Raw genomic sequence first — 14328 nt, 5'->3', positions numbered from 1 at the left:
TCATTTATTAAAGGGAGCTAGCTCCAAAAAATAATTAATCGGCTTTGTCGCCCATAACTTGCTTGACCGGTTCAGTGTCATTGACGTAAAGCTTGTGTTCTTGGATATACCGAATCACACTATTCGGCAACAGATATTGAACGCTCATTCCACGGCGTATGAATAGCCGGACTTTCGTAGAGCTAATATCGTTGTAAATGAGTTGGGTAATAACCAGAATGTTCTTGCGGTGTTCATACATAATGTCGTGAGAAAGGAGGAAACTTCGAACATCGGACCCTGTTCGTTCGACAATCAGACATCCGTAACCTCCAAGGATATGATGCAAGTCTTGATCAGCCCATACATTTGGTTCACCCATTGATTCAATAAGATCACCACCCGCCAGGAGCATAATCTTGCATGGTTTCCTCACTCCAGAGGAAGTGATTACACCTCCTCTTTTAATATTGATTTCTTCGTTGAAATGGTCTAATACAAGCGCTGTTCGTGTATACTGGGGTTGAAGCGATTCCCAGGCATCTACCATTAACCAGGAGCTAGTTCTTTCGCATGCTAATTCACACATCCTCACACGATGCGCAGCTGATGCCAAACCTTGTTTCTTGTAGTTATCACTAACAGGTGAGTAGTAACCGCCAACAACTTCAAACTTTGTGTTTTCTCTGATAGCATCAATTGCCATCTCAAACATCCTTAAATGCAGGTAGGTGATGGGAGAGAAAGATCCACAAGCCACTATAACCAAGGGATATTTACCAGACTCTTTCAGCGTGCTAACCAGTCTATGAGTTGGAAACTTATAAGTCTCAAGATTCTTGGACTGGCGCTGCACTCCGTGAGGAACCTCTTCCAAGTCGGCAATTTGAAATGAATGAATGCGAGGGATATTCCCCACGGGCTGTTTCTCATGTTTGGAATTATGTTGGTTCAAATGCAGTTTATCTTCATCATTCGGTTTGCTGTCTCTATTTTCCTGTTTTGGGTCGCTTTCATCATCACTGGAGCTGTTGAGATCTGTTCTTGGTTTAGGGATCTTGTGATGCACAATTTTGTTCTGAGAGCCTGCGCAATGGTTATCTAATCCGGCAGACCCTGAACTGGGAGAAATCGGCAACGATTTAGACGGATGTGGTTGTGGAGCATCTATTAGTTCACAGTAGTCCTCTAAAACATACGGTTGGATAGGTTTAGATTTGGGTACCTTGTTGCCCGCTGGTGGTACGTAGTTTTTGTTCGCAGAAGGCGGGACAAAATTGGGATCGTTTGTGGGGTCCATTGAAGGGGTTGTGCCGGTGAATACTATAAATGGATTTCTTCTAAGCCTGTCCAATTATGAGGAGTAAATATCACACAGCAAAGCCTTGAATAATAGACAGTCTTAGCAAGTCCTTTGAAGGTGTTTGTAGAATGGTAAAATCTTTCTGGGTGTATCTTGAGGGGAGGGGGGGGTGTAGCCTCGCGGGTAGTTCCGGTATGGTAATCATGTGACAAAAAACCAGGGGTAGGCCGAGTCTCGGAAAATTTCCGAGGAAGTGTTCTTGGAAATGAGGGTTACAGAAAGAGGGGTGTAACTGTTGATGGTTTGAAGGAGGGAGGGGGTGCCGGCTATCCGTAGGACAATAAAACGGATTTAAAGTTCAAGTTTCATCTAATAGATCTCTCAGGATCTTTGTAGGAACTTTTTCTGGGGTGGCACTGGGTCGAACGATGTCGAGAGTTGTCCCGCTCCATTTTGCGAGATTTTTCGGGATGTTGCTACGATTTGGTGATATTTGGCTTTTTGTATGACAGGTTGTGCAACGCTCACCCCTAAATCAGATAAACCCGGCAGATTTTCGTTTTGATCACAAGACCCACCACGACCCAATGCCGTCACACTACTAGCTGTCATAGCTGACGAGAGTCTCTGTAATCATTGAACATGGTAAACCATTGTGGTCAGGTTAATCGATTGAGATGGTCGTCTTTTCTTTCCCTTGACGTCATAGATGTAATTAATATGTGAGAAGTAGTTTTATGGCAACCTAGAGAGTCACGAAGGCACATGCACATATATTTTGTATGAGCTGAATTTGTTTTCGGGTCTTTCACTCCTTGGTTGGCTTTCTCAAGATAAAGAGCAATCCTTGCATGAAGAAACAACCGTTCATCCCAGATAAGTAACGAACATCTTCCAAGGCCCCTTTGCTTCTGAGGTAATTTTTTTACGAGGGCAAGGTAGTCAGATATTGATAGGGATGTTTACAAACTACAAACTGGCATGAGGAATTAAAGACGTAGCTAGTGCGTTGTGTTTTAAGTTCAAACATAATGATTCAGTGCCAACTGAATGATGAAACAGGAGGATTGCTAGTTAGTTCTTCAAGGGAACATTCCGAGAGCAAAGATACATACTAATGATGGTGTCTTTTGAAGCGGAGATTGCATATAGTAGCGGGTTGATTGTGTTTTGGATATGATTTTGAGTCTCATTTAAGAAATTAAAGCACTGTATGCTAACCTGAAAGGAATATCCGAAGAGGTCTGTATTTTTGCAATTATTGAGTACCATGGCATTTTGAAATGGTCAAATTTATTATAAGCTAGCGATTTTTTGATGGATATAGTTCTCAATTGATTGAAGATTATCCTGGAGAACGTTCATTTCACATTTATAGTGAAAATAGTGGCTGATTTGTATTTCTCTTCTCAACTTGTATAAAAACCTGAAATGTATATCAAAATCTTGCTCTGTATTTGAGTGGGTTCTACATGTATCGACATACTCTCGATGTTTGGTGAGTAATTTAATGCGATCCCCCAATCGATGGTTCAAACTTGTCATGAGCTGGATTTCTTTTGGCCTAACAGGCTGATGGCCCTGAGTATAATCCAAAATTTCTACGCCTGCCCATTGTAACCGGTTCTTCTCTAGTAACATCTTGTTCAAATCTTGAGAAGTGCCATACTTGTAAGTATTGGCAATCAAGAGCCCGTAAATGTCGCTATCAAAGAACCCATATACCTTCAACGATGTGTGCTTCATCATTAAGTCCAGGAACTGCCTTGTTAGGTGATCTGGATAACCTTTCCCTGTAACCAAGATATACTGATCTTGTGCCCAGGAAGATTCGCATAATCTTTTGAACACGGCATCCTTCTCCAAAACTATTACGCATCTGATTGTTGGAGGAATACGGACGCTAAGTATTTCAACGTCATTGGAAAACCAATTGGGAGTCAGTTGAGACTTTTCAGATGAACTCAACTGATAGCAGCATTCTTTTCCCACCAAGTTTTTATAGATGATCGAGATTGACCCAAATATAAGCCCTTTCTGTGAAGGGAATACACCTAGATCGGAGCCTTTAACCCCCAGGGAGTCACATAGTTGCTCGATTAAGGCGTCGATGGTAGCCTGGTTACGAAACAAGGCAACATCTTTGTAATACAAGTCTCGCCTTGTTGTCACAGTACCTGAATTCAAATTATCAAGTATCAAGCGAAAAAGGCGAACATAACAGGCTGAGATAGAAGGGTCTTAGAATGAAAATTCTGAAAGAAAAATGGGGGAAAAATACCCCACAAAAAGGTATCACATACTAAACTTCCAGCACTCCTTCTTTCCAGGAAAGCGAATTACCGTTGGTCGTGAGGGTCTCTTTCTAAACGTGACTCCCTGTAACAATGGCCTAGAGAAAATCAATTGGACAGATGAACAGTCTAGCAGAGCCATCTCAACACTGGTAAGAATGCATTGCAATACTTTGGAGGGATCAGGAGGTCGGATGTCTGATTCTATATAAACAGATCGGGTCTTCGTCATTAGATAAGATTCTTGGTAAGGATAGCGCAATCAATGTCTGCAAAATTCGCAAGGCTTAGCCAAAACATCACGTGGTTGATAACTGACCTTTGACATGTCCTTTTTCTTCGCGGGTGCACTACTCAATAGCTATTTAATCTACGTAGGTCCCTTGCCTTCAGATCACAACCATACCCAATTTTAGCACACTATGGCTAGCATATATTTAAACAAAAGATGGATTGTTTCTAATGGTTGGTCCAATAGCAATGCTAGATGGGCCTTCTTTGCTTTATTCATCGTATTTATTATTGGTTTTCTTTTGCTGATGTGCCGAACAAATTTGAGGAGAATGCGAAGAGGCCAGAAACCTGTCCGAGGAACTGCGTGGTTGACTCCACCCTCTTACGGCCAGTCGCAACAACAGTACAATACAGGCGGTATTAATGATTCTGTACCCGTCTACTCATCGCAGGCCAGGGCGGAAGACGCAGGCTATTACGATGCTGAGGGAGTGTTTCACTACAATCCCCACTACGTCCCTGCCAAACCAATGGCAACAGCAGCAACAGGGTCAACGAGCACCCAAACGTATCCCCCTCAAGCATACCATACACCAGGGGCTTATGATGACTTTGAATCGACTCCAAATCGACCGACGCAAACGCCAAGTGATGATGATTTTGGCTATACACGTCCATCTCATCCACCTCCTGTGTCATCAAATCTGAATACCCCAAGCGATGCAGATAGAATATATGACACTACTGGTGAGGGTACTTCCTCTTCAAACATAGACGATGAGCTTCCTGGGTACCAGCCACCAAGTAGTCCTCCGCCTGCTGCCAGAAAGAATTAGATTGTTCATTGATTGTCCTTTGTTTTCGGTGGTTTTATTCTTATACGAACATTTTTATTTCTACTTGCTGGGTGTTTGCTACTGTTGTTTCTGTATTAAAATGAGATGCCCAGTTTCATATTCTGCTATTTATTGTTACTTTTCCACTGATTACTGCTTGTATCTTTTCAACAAATTTGATTAATGGCTGCAGATCATGGAATAGCAACTCAAAAACTTAGTTGAATTTCCAATTTTTTACGAACATTCATATTCACAGAGAGCTGCTCATGGTTTTGTCACCCATCACAGTACTGCTAACCTTGGCCGCATTCATTGGTATTGCTTTAATAGCTTGTCTGGTACTAAGAGTTCTCGAGATACTACGCAGCAAACAGTCCCAGAAGGAAGCATGCAACGAGGACGCTAATGATCCCCGACCCCTGTATATTAATTCAAGAGAAATTGAACTAGTCAATCAGGATCCTCAAGTGGCTCCACTACAACACGCAGGGATTTTCATCCCTGATCAGGCATACTGCCCTGACCCATGTCGAGGTTTTGATATTCCAGAAAACTTCGGTTCCAGTAGAACCTCGGTCAAGTCAGAGGATATGGATAGAGTTTAAGTATACTTATATTTTGTAATTTATAGGCAAGCTCCTATGTTTTTAGTTAGGTTGGCCTGGTTATTGTATGCGGCATCTATATCTTTCCCTTTGGGAATGCTACTGAGGGTTTCGTAATGAGAGGAGTCTTGTGGACGACTGTTGCGTCTTCTATGCTTTGTCGGAGATGTTTTCTTTTCTAGATGCGTAGACGACATGGAGCTGGTAGCTACGCTACTTCCATTCCGTGCGTGAGCCCCTGAGATCCTTCCTTGGCCATTGGTTGACATAGTTCTTGGATTTATTCCTCTTATTGTCAATTCTGAGACAGTCGTTGAAAGCTTCTCTATTTTCCCTCTTTGGTATGTTGTCTTTTTGTGGTATTCAAATAGTCGGTCAATCAACCCAGACAAGGATGATTCCACAAATTGCTCAATTTCGGAAGCACGTTTCTGTTGTTCTAACACAAAAGATTCATCAATCTCGTCATTCTTGTCAAAGGGTGAGTAGTTCTTCAATTTCTCCCATGTTGGAGTTATAGACTCGATGTCCTCTGAGGAAATCATTCTGGTTAGCTGAGCAAATAATCTATCACAGATATCGTCGTATGCAGATTTCAGAAACTTCCCATAAGTGCCATTTCTTATAGCAATTTTACGAAACTTATCTCTAACAGTGTTGCCCTCTCCAAGGATGACATTATCATGAATATTTTTTCTTTCATTGAGTTTTGATTTGAAATGATCAACTTTCTTCATCATCTCAGAAACCTGATCTCTCTGAACATCAATTAGGGTATCTTTTTGTTTCAGTTGATTCTTGTATTTTTCTTCAAGCTCAGCGTTCAGCTTTCTTGACTCTTTTTTTTCTGATTTTAACCTATGGTTTTCCGCCTCCAAAACTGAAATTCTTTGTTGATATCTCCCTTCAGTCTGAATTATTTCTTCCTGGTAAGATTGGAGTTCGCTGCTAATCAGAGCTTTACTGGAGCGAAGCCTTTCAACTTCTTCTTTGAGAGTCGCCTGTTGGCTAAGAAGCTTAATATTCTGTTCAGAAATCTTGAACTTATCCTCTTGTAGATTTCCGTACTCAATTTCTAAGTCGTGATGCAAGTTTTGGGTAAACTTCAACTTCTCGTTTATGAGCTCCATTCCATGCGAATTAGACAAATTTGCCCTCTGAAGGTCCTCTAATTGGCCTTGTCTTTCTTGTAGTTGCAAACTTAAGCTTAAAATGTCCTTCTTGTGAAGCTCAATTTGAGTTTCAAGCTCGCACTTTGTCAGACTCAATTTCTCCAACTTAGAATCTTTGATTGTAAGCTCGTTGTGAGCAGACGACTCTGACTGGGTGGTTGTAGTAAGTACATTCGTAATCTCTGTAAGCAAGTCATCCAGCGCTTGTCCTTCAGTATTGAAGGAAGGATGCAAGTTCCTCACTCCCTCAACAAATGAACTATATCGTCGGATTAACTCCTTCTCTGTAGACGACTGGGAATGCTGTTTGTCTAATTTCTCTTTGAAATCGTTATTGGCGGCGTCAAAGCTTCTACGTATTTCATAGATTTCTCTCTCATGTCGTAGTTTCATTGATTTTATCATTGATTCTTTTTGACTTACTTCTTCTTCTTTGGTCTCTAGTTTTTCTAGGATCTGTCGGATCTTGCCGTTCGTCCCATCATTGTCCAGAAGAAGTTGACGAATTTTTTCAGACGCTTTAATTGCCTTTGTTTCAAGCAAATGTAGAAATTGTTCAGTATCTTTCTCTTGAAGAACTTCTTGTGAATGGTTAGCATCTTCAGGATCCAGGTAAAAGAGAATTTTTTGTAGCTGATCTGAAAACGAGTCTAATACCGACTGAGATTTGCAATCATTAGAGAAGCCCGATTCTTGAGATGTGTTGGACGCCAACTGGTTCTTAATAGAAACATCTAGGATCCTTTCGATTTCAATTTGGTCTTTAGACTTGAATTCATTCTCGCCTTTTATTTCTTTTATTTCGTTTGATTCTAGCTCATTTCTTTCATTCTCTTTTTCGAGTTCATTTTCAGCATCTATCTGAACGACTTGATTCACGCCGTCAAAAGTAACATGACGTCGCAAACTCTTTCCCTCAAGCACATTGCTTCTTTTTAAAGTTTCAGGCAATGACTCGGCACCTCCATCTTTGTTCCCCACCTTCAATATTGGAGGGGGATATGCTTCTATAGGTTTGTCTTTGAATGGATCAAGCGTTTCAATTGATGTAGCATCTAAGCTAGTATTTATATCTTTGAAGTAATCGGTAAGCACAATATGTTCCGAAGCCCTGTAGGTGTCAGAAGAAGTGGAAGAGCTAGAGCTTAGAACCATCTCAATAGAAGATCCTAAAAAGTCGGCAACCCAAGGTAGATAAATGGAACCCTAAAATATTCAACGGGTAGACTACAATCACTATCAATCTGAAGAGGAAATCTCTGGTGCCCAGTCTTGTTCTAGTTTCCAAATTTAAGGTAGACTCTTGAGGAGAATCTTTAGACATTATTTTGTGACAACAAGGGTCAATATCTGGGAGAAGAGCATCTCGTCTTTTTGTACCCTGAAGAATTGTAGGGCGACAAAGGCTACCACAAGACATATGTTGTGACAGATGGGCGTGGAAGATTAAAGAAATCTTCAGATCACGTGACGAATTTTAGAGTAAAGTATCTTATCCAAACTTCTATCTTCACCTTTGCATCCTACAAACCAGAGTGCAAACCTCCCCCACTGTCCCTTCTCGTCATAATTGCAGATGGCTACCAAAAATGGCAGGATTCGATCCTCGGTGGCAAATATCGAACAACAGAGAAGACAAGTACTCAAGCCACTTCTCGACAATCCATTCACACAGACAGCATGGCCAGAAGTGGGTCAAGATACTTTAAAAGGGATTACTGACATCTTGATTCAAATTTTGCGATCAGTCAGTAAGTATAACAAGTTGAGCGGCAAGAATCTGGAAGCAACCATTCACAAGCCGAGTGTAGTGGATAAAATGACTATTGGATTCAACTCCACCACCAAAAGTTTGGAGTATAAAGTGCAAAAGGGAAAAAAAGAACGTAAACTCTCCTTTGATAACTGTAAGAAAATTCAACTGAATAGAAAGACAGTGAGGGACATTTCCTATGTTTTTGTCTGCAAGGATGACATCAAACCAGATATTTTAACTCAGCATTTTCCAAGTCTTTGTCTCATGGCATCAAGTACCGATGATGAGATAAAGCTGGTAGCCCTTCCCAAAGGCTCTGTAGCACAATTATCTGAAGCACTGAACGTTCCAAACACAACAATTTTAGGGTTTCCCAGGAAATTTGAGGAGAACGACTTATTGAGCACACTCATGGAAAATATTGAGCCACCGAAAGTCCCCTGGCTATCTGCAATGCCAAGGTATGAACCTCTGTCGGTAGGCTTTCTGCAGACAACACAGCCAATATCACGAAAGGTTAGCCAAAAGGATCACAACAACATCAGGAAAAGAGAAGATGACCAAGGTGGGGTCAAGAATCAAAAAAGGACAAAAACGTAATGTAGAGAAACCTATTTAATGACTCGGCGTAAAAGTCCAGAGACTGCACTATGGTAACATCTAGTTCCGAGTTTCATAAAAGGTAAAGCAACACTATTCGGGTATAAAATTGGATGTGTTTCGCCATTTTGTCCTTTTGATTTGGAAGGCGTCTCTAGCAATAGTTGTGGTTTCTTTTTGGTGGTTTTCCAGGTCATTATCCCCTGATGATAATCGTTGAGGCTGGGAGGAGTACGACGAGTGATTTTTGAAAGGTACTTGACATATTCATAGGAACACGATGGAATTGAATCTGTAAATACATTCTGAAATTTATATTCTTCAGACGCATCTTCATGGTATAGGTATTTATTCCAGTATAACAGCTGCTTTGCTCGCGTGAGTGCGACATAGATCAGTCTCTTGGTTTCTTCAGATCTGAACGTGGAAACCTGAGTTGCACCCAGCAGAAATACGACGGGGAACTCTAATCCTTTCGCCCCATGTATTGTACTGAAATTGATAGCATCTTCTGTGGGTTGCACAATTTCATCAGCAAAATGGGCGATGAAATACTGTACCAGTGTTTCATTCGGTGACCGGAGTTTACTTGCCATATGAAAGCCAACCCTTATACTTTCAAGTTGTTTAAAATAAAAGCTGTCAGGTTTTTGTGACCAATTGGGGTTGGATTTGATAGCCTGAAGAAGACCGTACTTAGATGCAAACTCTAAGGTTATCTTGAAAATTTCGTCCGGGTCATCAAAATATTGAAAAAATCGATCTCTAACAGTGTTCAAATCCTCAACAAAGCTGTCAATCACTGGTCTGACTCCTTTTAGGAGATGAAATATTGGCGAACCTGAAGACATTGCTTTGAGGACTAAGGAGCTCAGAGATACATGGCCCACACCTGGAATGATAGATAGGCAGGAAATCAAGGGGTAATCTGCGCCAGGATCATTGATTACTCTGAGAAAATTGATAAAATGGTAAAGCTCATTGTTAGTCCATTCAGGAGAAGACCCCAGTTTCTGGGTCTTGATACCTTGCTTCTCAAATACACTTTGGGCATAATTTATATCATCATTTTTGAAAGAAAGGATAGCAAAATCGGAAGGTTTCAAAACTCCTCCGCACTGATGGACTAACCGAGATATTTCTTCCAAAATGAAATCAACTTCCTGAGCAATGTCTGTAAAATATTTCTTTGTAGGTTTAGGCAGATAATTCGGAGCAGGAGACTCTACAGGTGTAAGCGGTTTTTTGAACATGGAGAATAGCTGTGATGATTCGATTATGGGAAGAGACATTCTGAAAGTGGCAGTCAAATTAATGGTTTCAATCTTACTATAGTTGTGTGGTAATATTTTGTCTAGCCCGTTCAGCACATAAGGTGTTGATCCTAAAAACGAATAAATACTCTGATCTGGATCACCGGCAACTGTGAGATGACAATCAGAAGCTAAAACGGCCACCAATTGAACTAATTCAGGGTACATATCCTGAAATTCATCGACTATTAACACCCGATGATTGAGTTTTTGAGAGTTTTCACGTAATAGTAATGTACATTGACTTATGATAGATGATGAAGTTAACACATTAGTGTTGTGTAAGAACTTAACTAACTGTTGTACTTTCAAGTTGGAGGAGGAAGTGGAGGAGGTTTTCTGGGAACTAGACATCCTGTTGATCATTTGCTGCTCTAAAAGCTTTGTGATCTGATCTTTTCTCTTTAAAAATGGAACATTGACCAATTTGCTTATCATCTGTGTTCCTCCAAATCCCAGCAACTCGTACTGATTGGGTATCAGATCATTTAGCACATTCATAGCAAAGGAATGAAATGTCTGTATATTTACCTGCTGTGCTAGCTCAGTGCCCACTAAATCAATCAATCGTGACCTTAGAGACAAAACTGCCCTATTGGTGAGCGATAGGACAAGAATTTGGCATGGATCCACCTCACTGTTCAACAGGTGGACTATGCGAGCAATTAATGTGTGAGTCTTACCGCATCCAGGCCCAGCTACGATCTTTAGTGCCGTTAGGGGTTCATGTGAGTAAGTAATGGATCTAAACTGATCGTCTGTTATTTTCAACTCTAACGAATCGGTACTATCTTCATTTTCCATGCTTCGTGTTTGAGAAGAAGGGCCCTCTTAACAAGACGTGATTATTATGGAGCGCTTTTTTTGAGGTGACAGTTGCCGACATTCAACATCCATAATATTGAGGTTCAGAACTGAGAGCAATTGCCTTGAAAAAATGTATTCACAAAACAATAAACAGTACGTTACTAGCTCTATTGGTTTTTGGCTACATGGATTGCCCCGAATATGTGTTGCTAAGGCTGATCTGCTAGGCCTACTGCTCTTTCGGCCGATTATTCTTTTGAAAGCTTAAATCGAATAATCTGACCCGCGATCGCATACTTATCTCCATGATTTAATCTCTCAACCATCTAAGAATACATCGTTCCCCTTTATTGCCTTCTCTATACGGTAATTGATCAGTTCTCCAGTATGTTCAGATTGCCATTTCAAAGGCAAGCCACTCTAAGTGACGATGAGGCTGCCGATAAACTGATGCATGAGGCATACAATTTTGAGACTGCACTCAAGGCCATGGATTACGTGTTGGATGATAGGACTTCAATCGGGATCGACTTGCTGTCGAACCATAAGGAAATTGCCATCCAGAAACTAGCCCTGGGGGTGATCCAATTTTTAGAGGCTACGCTAGGTTTTGAACCGGAAACTATGAAAAAGGCTAACGAGACTTTGATTGAGGCAGAGTCAATGTGTTGGAAAGAGAAACAGAACAATGAAAAGTGGAACCTGAAGACAAGCTCTATCTATCCACCAGGAACAGAGTATGCCGTGACATATGCTGAAGCAAATCTTTTGAATGCGCTCTTAATGCTGCTTAGTGAAAGCGCTATTGAAAGTGTTAAAGCCCTCTACAAACTGCGCCGAGCTTATCACACTTTGGATGAAATTACTCGCAGTACTGAAAAGCTAACTGGTGTTTCTATTGAACAGGATCTGGTCTACCTTTCTGCAAGTGCCAATGGATCCACTTCGAGTCTGAGTTCTGCTCCTTCCGAGAAAACCACAGCTTCCGGCTTCGCTGAAGTTCATCTCCCATTGAACCCTCAGCAAAAGAAAGACGAGAAGCTCATTAAGAGATACGAAAAGATCTACAACATGAAACTTAAGCGCATTGAAGGCTCTCACATCGGAAACTCCCCTGCCAAAGAGAGACTTCGAAACGATTTAGGGTATAAGGAATCCGGTAACACCACGCCTGAGTTAGACCGTGAACAGACGCAGCAGAATCACGATCATTCAGTAATTGATGAGTTCATTCATTCTGGTGTTAACCTATGCTTTGGAATCCTACAAGTGGTACTATCTTTGGTTCCTCCAACTATTGGCAAAGTTTTATCAGTAGTTGGATTCAAAGGATCAAGGGAAATGGGGTTAAAAATGTTATGGAAGGCCAGTGATCAAAGAAACATTCATGGTGGTATTGGATTATTAGCATTGTTAGTTTTCTACGATGGTCCTTTCCAGTTTACAGATGTTGATTTTGACGTCCCTACTCTTACCGAGAAGGTTGATACCCCAGAGAGTCCCAATGTTGGTCGATCCTTAAGCTTACGAAAAATGAACACGGAAACTAGGGCAGCAATAGGAGCAGGCCAACCCACACTATTACATCCAGGAAAAAAGCTTTCTACCGCGTTGTTGAAAGCAAGGGCTCTATTCCCCAATAGTGGTTTATGGCTACTACAGGAAGGCAGAATGCTGGCTTCCGCTGGTCGATTGGAAGAAGCGGTTGATCTTATGGATGCTTTGGATAAGAAGATAGAAATGAAACAGGTTGAAGCATTATTGATTTTTGACAGAGCGATGATCCTTTGTTTTCTTCATCGATATGAACGAGCTGCAAAAGATTTTATCAAACTAGTGGACATAAATGCTTGGTCTCATGGACTTTACTATTATTTTGCGGGAGCATGCTACTTGGAAGCTTATCGTATGTGTGAGACCAAAAACATACCCAAAAATGGTAAAGATCAAGTTAATCCTTCGAAACAGGAGTGGTACAAAGAACAGGCTAGCAAGTATTTATTAGAAGCTCCAGAACTTGTTGGAAGAAGGAAGTTTATGGCAAAGACTATGCCCTTTGATAGATTTTTGATTAGGAAGGTTAAAGGTATTAAAGAGGCTTCTGCCAAATATGGAACCAGTAGTGTTGACTCTGTTGGTACTTCTTTAATTCATGAACTCAATTACTTTTGGAATGGTTACAATAGAATGCCTCCAGAGCATTTGGAATTAGCCCTGAAAATGCTGGGATATTCAGCCAAGAACAATTCGCCGTTTTCTTCCAATCTCGGAAGAACTCTTCCGGAATCTAAAGAAGAATCTATGATTAGATATACCTTGCAAAGCATTACACTGAGGAGATTGGGTCGAATAAATGAAGGTGAGAAATTGTTAGACGTTGTCATTGGCAATATTACTGGATCGGATGGGAAACTGCTTAAACTGCATCATGATCCATGGCTATACCCCGCTTCCCTCTACGAAAAGGCCCTCTTTGTTTGGAAGAGGGAAAGTACCGGTGGGCTGGCTCAAAGTCGAAAGTGGTTGAAACAGGCAGAAGACTACAGCGATGACTACGAGCTGAGTACCCGTATAGGAATGAAGATCAAATCGGCAATTGACCGTTTAGAGGGGCTTTAGAATGACTCGAGAACGGAAGGAAGATTTCAAGCTTAACCTCGGTATCAAATTCACTAAGTTCTGGGTCTTCGACCTTCATTAGATCATTTCACGGGTCTGGATGATGAAATTCGAGAAAAACCGCCTGCAAATTACTAATCGTGTGGCAGAGCAGCCTTGCATATAAATACTACAGTTACTCCGATGACTTCCTCGTTTCCAGTACAGTGCAGTCAATTGATTACGAGTTTTGATTAAAATACTAAAATGGTTCAAGTAGGTGACAAATTCCCAACGGATGTGGCATTAACGTATATTCCATGGACTCCTGAAAATTCTGGAGTCTTAGCTTGTGCTATTCCAATCCCATACGACTTATCGAAGAAATTGCCAGGTAGGACCGTAGTAATTGTTTCTGCCCCAGGTGCATTTACCCCTACTTGTACGGCTAATCACATTCCTGTTTTCATTGAGAAAATCGACGAATTCAAAAAGAAAGGCGTAGACGATGTGGTCGTTATTACCACTGACACTCCTTTTGCCAATGCTGCTTGGGGTAAAGCCTTAGGTGCCAAAGACGAGATCATCTTTGCAAATGACCCCTTGGCCGCTCTGTCGAAAGAGTTGGGCTATCTAAAGAGCGAGGTACCTGCTTCTTTTGGGATTCGTGGTGCCAGATATGCCGTCGTTGTCAAGGACGGTGTTGTTTCTTATTTTGGTGTTGAAACAAGCTCAGGCGTGACTGTCAGTGGTGCTGATGCGGTTTTGGAAGCTCTATAGATTATTCAGGACCTTCATAGTAAAAGATACGACATTTGATTTTTCGGT

The 14328-nt window shown here is 41.2% G+C and overlaps 8 protein-coding genes across 8 annotated transcripts; 4 read left to right on the top strand and 4 right to left on the bottom strand.

Moving 5' to 3' along the window:
- Nucleotides 1-34: 34 nt before the first annotated feature.
- On the bottom strand, nt 35-1279 carry PAS_chr1-4_0181 (Nicotinic acid mononucleotide adenylyltransferase, involved in pathways of NAD biosynthesis; the record flags this gene model as incomplete). The annotated part of the gene is made up of 1 exon (XM_002490250.1): nt 35-1279. One exon carries the CDS (start codon nt 1277-1279, stop codon nt 35-37), a length of 1245 nt encoding a protein of 414 aa, XP_002490295.1.
- A 1299-nt stretch (nt 1280-2578) lies between these two features.
- On the bottom strand, nt 2579-3808 carry PAS_chr1-4_0179 (Meiosis-specific protein that initiates meiotic recombination; the record flags this gene model as incomplete). The annotated part of the gene is made up of 2 exons (XM_002490249.1): nt 2579-3459; nt 3586-3808. 2 exons carry the CDS (start codon nt 3806-3808, stop codon nt 2579-2581), a joined length of 1104 nt encoding a protein of 367 aa, XP_002490294.1.
- Nucleotides 3809-3998: 190 nt separating this feature from the next.
- Nucleotides 3999-4646, top strand: PAS_chr1-4_0178 (Vacuolar protein that presumably functions within the endosomal-vacuolar trafficking pathway; the record flags this gene model as incomplete). The annotated part of the gene is made up of 1 exon (XM_002490248.1): nt 3999-4646. The coding sequence occupies one exon, from the start codon at nt 3999-4001 to the stop codon at nt 4644-4646; it is 648 nt and encodes a 215-aa protein (XP_002490293.1).
- Nucleotides 4647-5274: 628 nt separating this feature from the next.
- Nucleotides 5275-7581, bottom strand: PAS_chr1-4_0177 (Hypothetical protein; the record flags this gene model as incomplete). Its single annotated transcript, XM_002490247.1, has 1 exon — nt 5275-7581. One exon carries the CDS (start codon nt 7579-7581, stop codon nt 5275-5277), a length of 2307 nt encoding a protein of 768 aa, XP_002490292.1.
- Nucleotides 7582-8002: 421 nt separating this feature from the next.
- Nucleotides 8003-8782, top strand: PAS_chr1-4_0176 (Hypothetical protein; the record flags this gene model as incomplete). The annotated part of the gene is made up of 1 exon (XM_002490246.1): nt 8003-8782. The coding sequence occupies one exon, from the start codon at nt 8003-8005 to the stop codon at nt 8780-8782; it is 780 nt and encodes a 259-aa protein (XP_002490291.1).
- Nucleotides 8783-8793: 11 nt separating this feature from the next.
- PAS_chr1-4_0175 (Mitochondrial inner membrane localized ATP-dependent DNA helicase) lies at nt 8794-10899 on the bottom strand (the record flags this gene model as incomplete). Its single annotated transcript, XM_002490245.1, has 1 exon — nt 8794-10899. One exon carries the CDS (start codon nt 10897-10899, stop codon nt 8794-8796), a length of 2106 nt encoding a protein of 701 aa, XP_002490290.1.
- A 390-nt stretch (nt 10900-11289) lies between these two features.
- Nucleotides 11290-13521, top strand: PAS_chr1-4_0660 (uncharacterized protein; the record flags this gene model as incomplete). The annotated part of the gene is made up of 1 exon (XM_002490244.1): nt 11290-13521. The coding sequence occupies one exon, from the start codon at nt 11290-11292 to the stop codon at nt 13519-13521; it is 2232 nt and encodes a 743-aa protein (XP_002490289.1).
- Nucleotides 13522-13767: 246 nt separating this feature from the next.
- PAS_chr1-4_0659 (uncharacterized protein) lies at nt 13768-14280 on the top strand (the record flags this gene model as incomplete). The annotated part of the gene is made up of 1 exon (XM_002490243.1): nt 13768-14280. The coding sequence occupies one exon, from the start codon at nt 13768-13770 to the stop codon at nt 14278-14280; it is 513 nt and encodes a 170-aa protein (XP_002490288.1).
- Nucleotides 14281-14328: the final 48 nt, after the last annotated feature.

This window comes from Komagataella phaffii, chromosome 1 (assembly GCF_000027005.1).
Source record: "Komagataella phaffii GS115 chromosome 1, complete sequence".
In the NCBI taxonomy this organism is placed as follows: Eukaryota; Fungi; Ascomycota; class Pichiomycetes; order Pichiales; family Pichiaceae; genus Komagataella; species Komagataella phaffii.
The sequence above is the reverse complement of the archived record's forward strand: the minus strand, read 5'-3'. Positions and strand labels throughout refer to the sequence as shown.